Raw genomic sequence first — 15435 nt, 5'->3', positions numbered from 1 at the left:
GTGGTGAGGGCGTGGTAGGTGAGGGGTGAGTGGTGAGTGAAGGGGTGTTAGGAGAGGGATGAATGGTGAGTGGTGAGTGAAGGGGTGGTAGGAGAGGGATGAATGGTGAGTGGTGAGTGAAGGGGTGGTAGGAGAGGGGTGAGTGAAGGGGTGGTAGGAGAGGGGTGAGTGGTGAGTGGCGAGGGGGTGGTAGGAGCGGGATGAGTGGTGAGTGGTGAGTGAAGGGGTGGTAGGAGAGGGATGAATGGTGAGTGGTGAGGGGGGGTAGGAGCGGGGTGAGTGAAGGGGTGGTAGGAGAGGGGTGAGTGGTGAGTGGCGAGGGGGTGGTAGGAGCGGGGTGAGTGGTGAGTGGCGAGGGGGTGGTAGGAGAGGGGTGAGTGGTGAGTGGCGAGGGGGTGGTAGGAGCGGGGTGAGTGAAGGGGTGGTAGGAGCGGGGTGAGTGGTGAGTGGCGAGGGGGTGGTAGGAGCGGGGTGAGTGGTGAGTGGCGAGGGGGTGGGAGGAGCGGGGTGAGTGGTTAAGGGGTAATCCCTAATCTTCGAGACTCAGGAAAAAAAGGCAACGTAAAAGAGAACGTACAATCTCTGGAGAACAAACTGGATTAGCTCCATTCGAGACTAATTTATGAACGGAACCTGAAGAACTGTAATATTTGTAGACCATAATATTTACCAAGATAGTTTTCATCTGTATTTTTCGTAGCTGTCTATTTACCACCAAAAAGTGATGCTGGCACTAAGAACCCACTCAACGAGCTGCATAGAGCCAAAAGCAAACTAGAAAATGCTCATCCAGAGGTGGCGCTCCTAGGGACCATTGATTTTAATGCAGAGAAACTGAAATCAATTTTACCAAATTTCTACCAGAATTTCACCTGTACAACAATAAGCAAAAAACATCTAGATCACCTTTACGCCACACACAGAAACACATACAAAGCTCTCCCTCGCCCTCCATTTGGCAAATCTAACCATAACTCTATCCTCCTGATTCCTGCTTACAAGCAAAAACTCAAACAGGAAGTAAAAGTGTAAGTGGTCCGATGAAGCGGATGCTAAGCTACATGACTAGTTTGCTACAGACTGAAATATCTTTCGGGATTCATCCGATGGCATTGAGGGGTTTACCACATCAGTCACTGGCTTGATTATAAGTGCATCGATGACTTTGTCCCCACAGTGACCGTACGTACAGATCCCAACCAGAAGCCATGGATTACAGGAAGAATCTGCACTGAGCTAAAGGCTAGAGCTGCCACTTTCAAGGAGCGAGACACTTATCTGTACCCTTATAAAAAATCCCACTACGAACCATCAAACAGGCAAAGCGTCAATACAGGACTAAGATTGAATCCTACTCTGATGCTCGTCAGATGTGGCAGGCTTGCAATCACAGATTACAAAAGGAAACCCAGTCGAGAGCTAACCAGTGAAGCGAGCCTACCAGACAAACTTAATAATGCCTTCTAGGCAAGCAACAATGAACCATGCATGAGAGCACCAGCTGTTCCAGGCGACTGTGTGATCACTCTCTCCATAGCCTATGTGAATAAGACCTTTAAACAGGTTAACATTCACAAGGCCAAACAGATTACCAGGATACCTATTCAGGAACCAACAGGACCCTGAACAGCTTCTACCCTCAAGACATAAGACTATAAAGTTAGTTAAATAGCTAACCAAATAGCTACTTTTTTGCATTGACTCATCACATATGTTGCTGCTACTGTTTATTGTCTGTCACTTTATTCCTAGTTATATGTACATATCTACCGTAATTACCTCATACCCCTGCACATGTGTGTTTTTCTTTTCTATTATTTCTCTATTTTCTTACTCTTTGCATTGTTAATAAGGGCCCGTAAGTAAGCATTTCACTGTTAGTCTACACCTATTGTTTTACGAGGCTTGTGACAAATAGCATTTTATTTGATTACATTTGGTAAAAGAGGGAGAGAGTTGAGCGGTGAGGGAGTGGTAGGAGAGGGAGAGAGGTGAGGGGTGAGGGAGTGGTAGGAGAGGGAGAGTGGTGAGGAGTGAGGGTTGTGGTAGGAGAGGGAGAGAGGTGAGGTAGTGGTAGTGGTAGGAGAGGGAGAGTGGTGAGGAGTGAGGGTTGTGGTAGGAGAGGAAGAGAGGTGAGGTAGTGGTAGGAGAGGGAGAGTGGTGAGGAGTGAGGGTTGTGGTAGGAGAGGAAGAGAGGTGAGGAGTGAGGGTTGTGGTAGGAGAGGGAGAGAGGTGAGGGGTGAGGGAGTGGTAAGAGAGGGAGAATGGTGAGAGGTGAGGTAGTGGTAGGAGATGGAGAGTGGTGAGGGGCGAGGGTTGTGGTAGGAGAGGAAGAGAGGTGAGGAGAGGGAGAGAGGTGAGGGGTGAGGGAGTGGTAGGAGAGGGAGAATGGTGAGGAGTGAGGGTTGTGGTAGGAGAGGGAGAGAGGTGAGGAGAGGGAGAGAGGTGAGGGTGAGGGAGTGGTAGGAAAGGGAGAGTGGTGAAGGGTGAGGGTTGTGGCAGGAGAGGGAGAGTGGTGAGGAGTGAGGGTTGGGTTAGGAGAGGGAGAGAGGTGCGACTATGAATCACTTATGGACGGAGCTTCAAAGAAGGAAATATGATATGCCCTCGAGAGTGGATGAAAAGAAGCAGACAGAAGAGATGGATTATGTTTATTTGTTCATACCAAAAGGCATACTCAAACACTGTGTCAAAAACTTTACGTGCATCCTATACACAATAATTATGTACTTGATTCGAATAAAACAAAGTTACAATATGTTACCATAAATTTCAAATAAACTTTGGTTTAACAGTATACTACTGTAAAGTTTACGGTATTTACGGTAACATACTGTACCTGTTTGCCAATAAGATACCGTAAAAACAACCTTTCTCTTTTTTTACAGTGCACAAAAAGGATGATTTGAACTTCAATTTCTATTTAGGGAGACAGAGTTAATTGTTATGCAGCAGCTCCCAATTTGTTGCCTTTGCTTTAAATTAAGTTGATTTGAAACAATGTGAACTTGAAACAGCTTTCAGTGTGACAGTCATTTTCTGGGGTCAGTTGTGGAATACCTAAAAATTACACTCTGGATATTTACCCATACCCATTTCATATTCAGTCTATTACATTACATTCATTATACAGTTAATGTATTTTCTGTATGTCTATATTTGAATATGAATCTTTCATGAACAATGAGAGTATGCACAGAAATAGACAAACTGAGGTAGCCTCATTCACGGAACAGCCTGTACAGTGTGACACACTACAAAAACATTTGAGAGAACATTGAGCACTGCCAAAGTGAACACTGCCACTAAGCCAGCTTGAACGCACAGTGCACACTCTCCCTCTATGAAATTATTATAATGCTTGTCTTCTGTGCAGTGAGAGATTCTAAAACACAGAATATAAATCATTGTTCTGAAAATAGCTGCTCCTATGCTAGGTACAAGTTCTATGTTACAGTATATTTCTCAGGTCACCAACGTTGTGTAGTTACACACAATATAGCATAAGCTGCTCTTGTGTTACAGTAGATACAAACTCTTTCGTAACATTGCTAAATTTATCAGGTTACCAATATTGTGTACATACACACAGAATAGTATGAGCTCACTCACACTCAAATAGTGCTGCTTTTACAGTACACTCGTATCCTACCAGAGCTTTTTCCCCTTGTGTGGCTCTCTGGACTGACGTTGAGTATAATTCAGTTACCCTACCTATCAGTGCATGGTAAGAGTGGGGTCGAATGCACACCTTGTGCTTGCTCCCTGTAAATTGGATAGTTGATACCATGAGCTGGAGGTGTAGACAGATACCTCAGACACCGTTCCACTGAAGACATTTACTCCACCTCCTGGTGGACAGGACTACTCCTACACACACTAGGGGTGGAGCAGGTGGCACTGACCTTGCCATTCTCCGGTTGCAGTCCGTTTGTGTCCACTAGCGTCGGCATCAACCAGTCCTTTTCCACATAGGACCTGACCTCCCCTACTGTGCTTCTGTTGTTAGCATTGAGCTCCAACAGCCTGCTGAACATTTCCATGGCAGCCGGGGTGAATCTCTTCCACAAGGGTGGAACTTCCTCCACGGTGGGTGCCTGGCACCAATCAGCAAACTCCTGGTAGAAGTCATCTGAGGTCACGCAGCGCTCCCAGGGGAAGTAGCCAGTGAGGATGCAAAAGATGACCACTCCGAAGGCCCAGGTGTCCAGGCTGGGCTCCACGCTGAGCGGGGGCGCCGTCACCTCCTTCTGGCCCTCCTCCAGGGCAACGGCACACAGCTCTGGGGCCATGTAGGGCAGCGTGCCGGAGATGAAGCGAATCAGAGTGCCTCTCGTCTGAGCCAGGCCGAAGTCAGCCAGCTTTACCCGGCAGCAGTGGCTGTCCAGCAGCAGGATGTTCTCAGGTTTGATGTCGCGGTGGACCAGGCCGTGCTCGTGGATGAACTCCAGGGCACTGGCAATCTGTAGGACGCAGCGCTTCACTGCATTCTCTGGGATACCCACCTGGGAGCAGAGGATTGGAAACTGGCTTTGTGGTCACTGAGACTTGTCTAAGGTGACTTAGAAGACTGTACAGTGCATTTCGACCATTTTTAACAGTACATTGCGCTTATGGACACTCAAAATGGTATAGATTGACAATATTCACCAATCCTCTGATGAAACACTTTGTACTTAGGTCACAGTTTTACTATATCAAAATCAAACACAATCTTACTTTTGGTTGGATGACAGCAAAAAGGTCCCTCCCAATAACAAGCTCCTGGGCAAAGCCATAGTGCTCATTAGATTGAAAGGCGATTCCGAAGAGACCTACGATGCAGGGGTGGCAGGATAGGTGCAAGGAGATGCAGTACTCCCGTAAGAATCCCTGGAGCTTGGTGGAGGCTTTTGGCATCACTTTAAGAGCCATCGGTGTTCCTGTAAAACATTCCTATTTGTTATGTTTTATAACAACTTGGCAAAATGTTATGACCATAAGAGATGTTTATTACCAGAAAACACAAGAGATAGCAGACGGTATAAATGATATTAGCAGCAGCATTAGATTCAGTATTGGCAGTACTCTATGAAATTTGCTGTTCCAAGATGACGTAGCAGTCGGTCGTGTGTTGTGTTTGTCTTTGTCTTATCCCATGTCTTATCCTGTGTAAATAGCCTGTTTTTTTCCCGTATACATTTTAATCTCACTTTCTACCTATGAACTAAATATACTTTCCTGCAACCCACCTCACCCAATGTGGTACGGATCTACTATTTCTATTCCTTATAACTGGACCCTCCGTCAGGAGCTAGCCAGCTAACTAGCTACTAGTCTTTGTTAGACACGGCTAGCGGTCTTCACCTTTTAGCTTGGATACCGCCAGCTTTAACTCGGACAATACATGCCAGTCTGCACAGCGCGATATCAACCCAGAGCAGATCGGACTGCTTATCTCTACCACATCACCGGATTCCTCCCACTCTGGATCATTACACCAGATCATCGCAGCTAACTAGCTGCTACCAAGTGGCTACTGTTAGCTAACGCCTCTGTCCCGAAGCAGGCACCAGTTAGCGTTGAGCTAGCCACGAGCTAGGCCCATATACTAGCTAATTCTAGAGCTCAAACTCAGGTCCTGTATGTTCCTAACTGACCCGCTCTGCCATTCATCACCATTTACCCGTTGTTGTCTTAGCTCTCCTGATCAACACCTGTGATTGCTTTTTGCCTCTTTCTAATGTCAATATGCCTCTCTCTAAAATCAATATGCATTGTCTACTGCTGTCTAGGCTAGTCCTTACTGTTTCATTTCACTGTAGAGCCCTCAGTCCCGCTCACCTTGCCTTAGATAGCTCTGTTGTCCCACCCCCCACACACGCTGAGACCTCACCTGGCAAACTGGTCCCACCAGAGACGAAACCTCTCTCATCGTCACTCAACGCCTAGGTGTACCTCCACTGTACTCACATCCTACCATACCCTTGTCTGTACATCATGCACTGAATCTACTGTATTCTACCACACCCAGAAATCTGCTCCTTTTATTCTCTGTTCCCAATGCACTAGACAACCAGTTCTTATAGCCTTTAGCCGTACCATTATCCTACACCTCCTCTGTTCCTCTGGTGATGTAGAGGTTAAGCCAAGCCCTGTAGACCCCAGTACCACACCTATTCCCCAGGCACTATCATTTGTTGACTTCTGTAATTGTAAAGGCCTTGGTTTCATGCATGTTAACATCAAAAGCCTCCTCCCTAAGTTTGTTTCACTGCCTTAGCACACTCCGCCAACCCTGATGTCCTAGCCGTGTCTGAATCCTTGCTTAGGAAGGCCACCAGAAATTCAGAAATTTCCATCCCCAACTACAACATTTTCCTCCAACATAGAACTGCCGAAGTGGGCGGGGTCGCAATCTACTGCAGAGATAGCCTGCAGAGTTCTGTCATGCTATCCAGGTCTGTGCCCAAACAGTTCGAGCTTCTACTTTAAAAAATCCACCTTTCCAGAAATAAGTCTCTCAATGTTTTCGCTCACAGTTGTGCCCTGGACTCCATATGCAAATTGATTGCCCCCCATTTATCTTCAGAGTTCGTACTGTTAGGTGACCTAAACTGGGATATGCTTAACACCCCGGCCGTCCTACAATATAAGATAAACTCAGCAAAAAAAGAAATGTCCTCTCACTGTCAACTGCGTTTATTTTCAGCAAACTTAACTTGTGTAAATATTTGTATGAACATAACAAGATTCAACAACTGAGACATAAACTGAACAAGTTACATAGACATGTGACTAACAGAAATGGAACTATGTTTCCCTGAACAAAGGGGGGTCATAATCAAAAGTAACATTCTGTATCTGGTGTGGCCACCAGCTGCATTTAGTACTGCACTGCATCTCCTCCTCGTGGACTGCATCAGATTTGCCCGTTCTTGCTGTGAGATGTTACCCCACTCTTCCACCAAGGCACCTGCAAGTTCCTGGACATTTCTGTCGGAAATGGCCCTAGCCCTCACCCTCCGATCCAACAGGTCCCAGACGTGCTCAATGGGATTGAGATCTGGGCTCTTTGCTGACCATGGCAGAACACTGACATTCCTGTATTGCAGGAAATCACGCACAGAACGAGCAGTATGGCTGGTGACATTGTCATGCTGGAGGGTCATGTCAGGATGAGCCTGCAGGAGGGAGGAGGATGTCTTCCCTGTAACGCACAGCGTTGAGATTGCCTGCAATGACAACAAGCTCAGTCCGATGATGCTGTGACACACCGCCCCAGACCATGATGGACCCTCCATCTCTAAATCGATCCCGCTCCAGAGTACAGGCCTTGGTGTAGCGCTTATTCCTTCGACGATAAACGCAAATCCGACCATCACCCCTGGTGAGACAAAACCGCAACTCGTTAGTGAGGAGCACTTTTTGCCAGTCCTCTTGTCCAGCGATGGTGGGTTTGTGCCCATAGGCAATGTTGTTGCCGGTGATGTCTGGGGAGGACCTGCCTTACAACAAGCTTACAAGTCCTCAGTCCAGCCTCTCTCAGCCTATTGAGGACAGTCTGAGCACTGATGGAGGGATCGTGCGTTCCTGGTGTAACTCTGGCAGTTGTTGTTGCCATCCTTTACCTGTCTCGCAGGTGTGATCTTCGGATGTACCGATCCTGTGCAGGTGTTGTTACACGTGGTCTGCCACTGCGAGAATGATCAGCTGTCTGTCCTGTCTCCCTGTAGCGCTGTCTTAGGCGTCTCACAGTACGGACATTGCAATTTATTGCCCTGGCCACATCTTCAGTCCTCATGCCTCCTTGCAGCATGCCTAAGGCATGTTCAAGCAGATGAGCAGGGACCCTGGGCATCTTTCTTCTGGTGTTTTTCAGAGTCAGTAGAAAGGCCTATTTAGTTTCCTAAGTTTTCATAAATGTGACCTTAATTGCCTACCATCTGTAAGCTGTTAAGAGTCTTAACGACTGTTCCACAGGTGTATGTTCATTAATTGTTTATGGTTCATTGAACAAGCATGTTAAACAGTGTTTAAACCCTTTACAATGAAGATCTGTGAAGTTATTTGGATTATCTTTGAAAGACAGGGTCCTGAAAAGGGGACATTTCTTTTTTTGCTGAGTTTAGAAGCCCTCAATCTCACGCAAATTATCATGTAACCTACCAGGTACAAGCCCAAATCCGGTAACATGGGCACCCTAACATATATCATTCTGACCAAGCTGCCCTCTAAATACTCCTCTGCTGTCTTCAACCAGGATTTCAGCGATCACTGCCTCATTGCCTTCGTCCGTGATGGGTCCGCGGTCAAACAACCACCCCTCACTTTCAAACGCTCCCTAAAACACTTCAGCGAGGAGGCCTTTCAAATCAACCTGGCCCGGGTACCCTGGTTATTCTTTAATGCCTTCCTCACCATCTTAAATAGGCATGCCACATTTAAAAAATGTAGAACTAAGAACAAATATAGCCCTTAGTTCACTCCAGACTTGCCTGCCCTTGACCAGCACAAAAACATCCTGTGGCGTACTGCATTAGCATCGAATAGCCCCCGTGAAACCCAACAGGGAAGTTAGGAACCAATATACACAGGCAGTCAGGAAAGCAAAGGCTAGCATTTTTAAACAGAAATTTTCATCTTGTAACACAAATTCCAAAAAGTTTTGGGACACTGTAAAGTCCATGGAGAGTAAGAGCACCTCCTCCCAGCTGCCCATTGCACTGAGGCTAGGAAATACTGTCGCAACCAATAAATACATGATAATCGAGAATTTCAATAAGCATTTTTCTACGGCTGGCCATGCTTTCCAAATGGCTACCACACAACCCTGGCCAACAGCTCTGCACCCCCCGTAGCAACTTGCCCAAGCCCCCCTCCCCTGCTTCTCCTTCACCCTTCACGCTCTTTCAGCTGATGTTCTGAAAGAGCTGCAAAATCTGGACCCCTACAAATCAGTTGGGCTAGACAATATGGACCCTCTCTTTCTAAAATTATCCGCCGCAATTGTTGCAACCCCTATTACTAGCCAGTTCAACCTCTCTTTTTTATTGTCTGAGATCCCTAAAGATTGGAAAGCGTCCGCGGTCATCCCCCTCTTCAAAGGGGTAGACACTCTAGACCCAAACTGTTGTAGACCTATATCCATCCTGCCCTGCCTTTCTAAAGTCTTAGAAAGCCAAGTTAACAAACAGATCACCGACCATTTAGAATCACACCGTACCTTCTCCACTATGCAATCTGGTTTCCGAGCTGTTCATGGGTGCACCTCTGCCATGCTCAATGTCCTAAACGATATCATAACCGACATCGATAAAAGACAGTACTGTGCAGCCGTCTTCATTAACCTGGGCCAGGCTTTCGACTCTGTCAATCACCACATTCTTATCAGCAGACTCAACAGCCTTGGTTTCTCAAATGACTGCCTCGCCTGGTTCACCAACTACTTCTCAGATAGAGTTCAGTGTGTCAAATTGGAGGGCCTCTTGCCCGGACCTCTGGCAGTCTCTATGGGGGTGCCACAGGGTTCATTTCTCGGGCTGACTCTTTTCTCTCTATATATCAATGATGTCGCTCTTGCTGCTGGTGATTCTCTAATCCACCTCTACGCAGACGACACCATTCTGTATACTTCTGGCCCTTCTTTGGACACTGTGTTAACAAACCTCCAGACGAGCTTCAATGCCATACACCACTCCCTCCGTGGCCTCCAACTGCTCTTAAATGCTAGTAAAACTAAATGCATGCTCTTCAACCGATCGCTGCCTTCACCCACCTGCCCAACTAGCATCACTACTCTGGACGGTTCTGACTTAGAATATGTGGACAACTACAGATACAGTACCTACATGTCTGGCTAGACTGTAAACTCTCCTTCCAGACTCATATTAAGCATCTCCAATCCAAAATTAAATCTAGAATTGGCTTTCTATTTCGCAACAAAGCCTCTTTCACTCATGCTGCCAAACATACCCTCGTACATACCCTTAGATGTAGTCTATCACAGTGCCATCCATTTTGTCACCAAAGCCCCATGTACCACCCACCACTGTGACCTGTATGCTCCGGCTGGTCCTCGCTACATATTCGTCGCCAAACCGACTGGCTCCAGTCTTTGCTAGGTAAAGCCACACTTTATTTTAGCTCACCATAGCAACACCCACCCATAGCACGTGCTGCAGAGGGTATATTTCACTGGTCATCCTCAAAGCCAACTCCTCCTTTGGCCGCCTTTCCTTCCAGTTCTCTGTTGCCAATGACTGGAACAAATTGCAAAAATTGCTGAAGATGGAGACATATCTCCCTCACTAACTTTAAGCATCAGCTGTCAGAGCAGCTTACCAATCACTGCACATGTACACAGCCCATCTGTAAATAGCCCCAATTACCTCATCCCCATATAATATTTATTTGAGCTATTTTGCACCCCAGTATCTCTACTTGCACATCACCATCTGCACATCTATCACTCCAGTGTTAATGCTAAATTGTAATTATTTTGCCACTATGGCCTATTTATTGCCTTACCTCCTTAATCTTACTACATTTGCACACACTGTATATAGATTTTTATATTGTGTTATTGACTGTACGTTTGTTTATACCATGTGTAACTCTGTGTTGTTGTTTTTGTCGCACTCCTTTGCTTTATCTTGGCCAGGTCGCAGTTGTAAATGAGAACTTGTTCTCAACTGGCCTACCTGGTTAAATAAATATAATAAAATAATAATAATAATTCTAAGGGTAATTTGATACCAAAAACGGACACTTTTCAAGATACGTGAAATCAATAAAATATTTTATTGTGTCATTGAACCAAAGGAAGCCCTTAGTATTTCAGCCTTTTAAACTATGAGTTGGCTTCTTACCCCTGCAGCGATGGGTGACCAGCAGAACCTTGCCATACTTCCCCCGGCCGATCTCCTTGATAATGTTGAAGTGCTCTTTGATCTCCAAGTGGCTTAGGCTCTGAGCCGTCAGCGCAATCAGTTCATCGATCAGACTGCCATCTGCAAGGCCCAGCTCGATCATCTCTCTCTCTCTGTCTCAAATCTGACAGTCAGAGAGACATGGGTTAATGAATGTAATGATCCAATGCCTCTGCACACTTCACAACAAACAATTATTGGAGATGCACGGATGCGAACACAGTATACAGTCTATACAGTGCATTCATAAAGAATTCAGACCCCTTGACTTTCTCCACATTTTGTTACGTTACAGCCTCATTCTAAAATGCATTAACTAATGTTTTTCACGTCATCAATCTACACACAACGCCCCATAATAACAGAGCATGTATTTAAAATAAATAGCACAAATATCAAATTTACATAAGTATTCAGACTCTTTACTCAGTTCTTTGTTGAAGCACCTTTGGCAGCGATTACAGCCTCGAGTCTTCTTGGCTATGATGCTTCAAGGTTGTCACACCTGTATTTGGGGAGTTTCTTCCATTCTTCTTTGTAGAGCCACTCAAGCTCTGTCAGGTCGGGTGGGGAGCGTTGCTGCATATTTTAAGGACTCTCCAGAGATGTTTGATCGGGTTCAATCCCGGCTCTGGCTGGGCCACTCAAGGACATTCAGATTGTCCTTGAGATTGTGTGTGTGCTTTGTCCTGCTGTAAGGTGAACGTTCGCCCCAGTCTGAGGTCCTGAGCTCTCTGGAGCAAGTTTTCATCAAGGATCTCTCTGAACTTTGCTCCATTAATCTTTCCCTCGATCCTGACTAGTCACCCAGTCCCTGCCTCTGAAAAACATCCCCACACCATGATGCTGCCACCACAATGCTTCACGTAGGGATGGTGCCAGGTTTCCTCCAGACGAGACACTTGGCATTCAGGCCAAATAGTTCAATCTTAGTTTCATCAGACCTGAGAATCTTGTTTCTTATGGTCTGAGAATCCTTTAGGTGCCTTTTGGCAAACTCCAAGTGGGCTGTTTTACTGAGGATTGTCTTCCGTCTGGCCACTCTCCCGTAAAGGCCTGGTTGGTGGAGTGCTTCAGAGATGGTTGTCCTTCTAGAAGGTTCTCTCACCTCCACAGAGGATCTCTGGAGCTCTGTCAGAGTGACCATCGGGTTCTTGGTCGCCTCACTGACCATTGCCCTTCTCCCCCAATGGCTCAGTTTGGCAGGGCGGCCAGCTCTAGGAAGATTATTGGTGGTTCCAAACTTCTTCCATTTAAAAATGATGGGCCTCCATCACTCCATCACTGTGTTCTTGGGGACCTTCAATGCTGCAGACATTTTTTGGTACCCAGATATGTGGCTCGACATAGTCCTGTCTCGGAGCTCTACGGACAATTCCTTTGATCTCATGACTTGTTTTTTCCTCTGACATGCGCTGCCAACTGTGTGACCTTATATAGGCAGGTGTGTGCCTTTCCAAATCATGTCCAATCAATTAAGTTTACCACAGGTGGACTCTAGTCAAGTTGTAGAAACATCTCAATGTTGATAAATGGAAACAGGATGCACCTGAGCTCAATTTTGAGTCTCACAGCAAAGGGTCTGAATAGTTATGTAAATAAGGTATTTCAGTAAATTTTCACACATTTCTAAAAACCCTTTTTCACTTTGTCATTATGGGGTATTTTGTGTAGAGTGATGTTCGAATTGTTTTATACATTTTGAATAAGGCTTTAATTAACGTAACAAAATTTGGAAAAAGGGAATACTGAATACTTTCCAAATGCACTGTACCAAGATTATACTGTACCAAGGCAACAGAGCTTCATTTTGAGGTCACTGTTTTTGGTGGTCACAATACAAATGTATTTATCAAGCCAATCCTAATAATGAATCTGACAGTTAATAAAGGGTGAATCACAATCGCAATCTCCAGAAAAGAGATCCATCCATAACCAGTCTTACTACTGTAACTTTATGCATGCCCCTCTACCTCGGTCGACTCGTTTCAACTGAGAAGCACCGGCCCACCCAGCACTCGCTCTGTACCACGGTCATTCATACACACTAATACGACACACTCAGCACTCACTGCAAATCCAAACATTTTACAGTATCACATGGCGTGAAACACATTGACGGCATTAGATGACATGTTATGTAGACATGTTGCAGGTGTTTTGAATTATCCGTGGCGCATTTGTATGGCAAGGTGGGCTACTTGGAGTCAGAACATGCATTCTGTATGGCCTGGTTATCTTATTATGTGACAGCTTAAATACTTCTCAAAGATTGTTACGTTTGTGTAGGCTGAGGTCAAATAAAATAGCAAATAATCACACAAACTGCTAAAAACACAACATCACGGGTTAATAACATACCCAATCAGTGTTATTATCCCACAAAGCACTGTGTAGTGACAGAACATGTTGCTGTAATTGTAGCAGTAGCATTATAGTGTGAATGCATAATTAAAATGTTGACAATAAAGATGGGCTACATTGAATTAATGTTCCAACATTTATTTTAAACATCCTCTTTCATAATTTCCTGTTTGAATGACGTCAACTACTACAGTAAGAAAATCTAATTCCTTTGGACTTGAAATTAGTTCCCGAAATTAGTTATTTGGAATAACTGTATAATATAATATTCTGGAGTGGATGTATGTATACAGTAGTTTATTTTAACGAGAACATTAATCATTAAACGAGATCTCGCTATGAATTTACACAATTAAATTACATTGGAACTCATTTCCAATGTAATTATATTTACAGAAATCTTCAATCATAAAATAGTTAGCAAAAGGAAGCAATGTGTGTTTCACAATCGCTATTGATTGTTTTTCCATGTAAACATTCAATATTGATCAGTTGTAAACTGATCAATTTAGAACACTTTTAGGGTTTTTTGCCATCATATGATGTATCACGCATTATCATTACAAATAATATTTTTTTTGCAATACCACAAGCCTTCTCTGCATGATGTATTAATGCACATTTTGTAGGTGTACATAAACTATAAAATTGGTGTTTAAATACATATAGAAATCTCATACCCATATGACATGCATAACAAAAACAATTTGAATCGACATTGATCTTACTCAAGCATAAAACATTGCATCAACCAAAATGATCAGAGAACTGACTGATGGTTATCTTACCTTTATAGTAGAGTATCACAAGGGTCTCGATCAATAAATATGCACACATCTGTTGCAACAAACACAATACACACACACACACACAAACCCATACGCACAACCTGCATGCAAGTTGCATGCATGTGCCAGTTAGCGTAGTGGTGAAGCTCAGGTTTAGCGAGTGTCCCTCTGTCCTTCCATCACCTTACTGCAGCTGTGCTGTGGATCACAGGGCTGTGTGGCTGGCTGAGTGGACCAGGGTTAGAGGAGAGTGCTACCACTCGGCTACAGCTAAGACTCGGAGCCCACTTCGACAGCTGATTACAAAACTGGCTGCTGCAAAGGGCACTCACACTCTTACACACACACTGACACACACACTGACACACACACTGACACACATGCTGCTTTATAAAGCAGAAGCACCTTAACTGCTCTTGGAAGATTAAAGGTTCTGTCACTATTGGATGTACCAATATGGGCACATGCCCACACACTCACACTCACGCTCGCACACTCACACAAATACACACGAATACAGCCCCCTAGGGAACTACGAGTAAGTGCATGTGCTAATACCACTACAACCTCCCAATGTTCTCAGTGCTAACAGGACTGCGTCTATTAAACGACAAATGTGCAGGTGTGTTTAAACATACAGTCATGCATGCTTATCTTGAATAAAGAGTTGAGCACAGTGAAGATACAGTAGTATGGTGTATTATCTTTCCAGTCACAAATGTAAAAGGGGATAAAAAGTTGTTTCCTGATATTTCCTAATTCAACCACATTGTATTTACGTCCTCCTTGCCCTGTAACCAAGCCCATGTACCATGAGAATGTGCTGATTGAACACACCACATACAGTCAGTTCCATAAATATTGGCACCCTTGATAAAGATGAGCAAAAAGACTGTATAAAATAAATTATACAAAAAACTGAGCTACAGTATATTGTATGCTCCAAAAAAAAAAATGAAATGATATTATTTTATACTAATACAATTGCTCAGAGAAAGAGATTTTGTTTAACAAGTAAACATTTTACCCAGTACCAGGACATTTTAGCCAAAAACCTGGTTGCCTCTGCCAGGAGGCTGACTCTTGGCCGCAAGCACACATCAAACTCCACAAAGAAATGTTAATTGTCCAGTAAAATGGCCATCTCAGTCTCTGGACTTGAACTCCATTGAAAACCTGTGGTTTGAATTGAAGAGGGAAGTCCATAAGGGTAGACGAAGGACATCAAGGATCTGGAAACACTATACATTTTTGTATTTTTTATATTACTTGTTAAACAAAAACTCTTTCTCTGAACAATTGCATTGGTATAAAATAATATAATTTTCCTTTTTTTGTTGCATGCAATATAGCTTAGTATTTGTAGTATTGAT

At 44.4% G+C, this 15435-nt stretch overlaps 1 protein-coding gene across 2 annotated transcripts; it reads right to left on the bottom strand.

The window, feature by feature from the left end:
* Positions 1-2645: 2645 nt before the first annotated feature.
* On the bottom strand, positions 2646-14536 carry si:dkey-8e10.3 (serine/threonine-protein kinase SBK1). 2 transcript variants are annotated; one of them, XM_036988236.1, is made up of 4 exons: positions 14063-14536; positions 10851-11034; positions 4720-4922; positions 2646-4505 (listed from the first exon to the last, which is right to left on the bottom strand). In XM_036988236.1, exons 2-4 carry the CDS (start codon positions 11011-11013, stop codon positions 3840-3842), a joined length of 1032 nt encoding a protein of 343 aa, XP_036844131.1. In that variant the 5' UTR covers positions 11014-11034; positions 14063-14536; the 3' UTR covers positions 2646-3839. The 2 variants fall into 2 exon arrangements, with proteins under 2 accessions (XP_036844131.1, XP_021471740.1); XM_021616065.2 differs by having other exon boundaries at positions 14246-14536.
* Positions 14537-15435: the final 899 nt, after the last annotated feature.

The sequence above is a fragment of the Oncorhynchus mykiss genome, chromosome 9 (genome assembly GCF_013265735.2).
Source record: "Oncorhynchus mykiss isolate Arlee chromosome 9, USDA_OmykA_1.1, whole genome shotgun sequence".
Classification (NCBI taxonomy): domain Eukaryota; kingdom Metazoa; phylum Chordata; class Actinopteri; order Salmoniformes; family Salmonidae; genus Oncorhynchus; species Oncorhynchus mykiss.
This window is presented reverse-complemented; position numbering and strand designations above follow the sequence as displayed.

What these genes read in the sequence shown, in the direction of transcription:
- si:dkey-8e10.3 (XM_036988236.1), bottom strand. Translation starts at nt 11,013, where the DNA reads ATGATCGAGCTGGGCCTTGCAGATGGCAGTCTGATCGATGAACTGATT. An exon ending in GGTCACCCATCGCTGCAGGG is followed by an intron (nt 4,923 to 10,850) that starts GTAAGAAGCCAA and finishes AATGTTTTACAG; the next exon opens with GAACACCGATGGCTCTTAAA. An exon ending in TTGCTGTCATCCAACCAAAA is followed by an intron (nt 4,506 to 4,719) that starts GTAAGATTGTGT and finishes CTCTGCTCCCAG; the next exon opens with GTGGGTATCCCAGAGAATGC.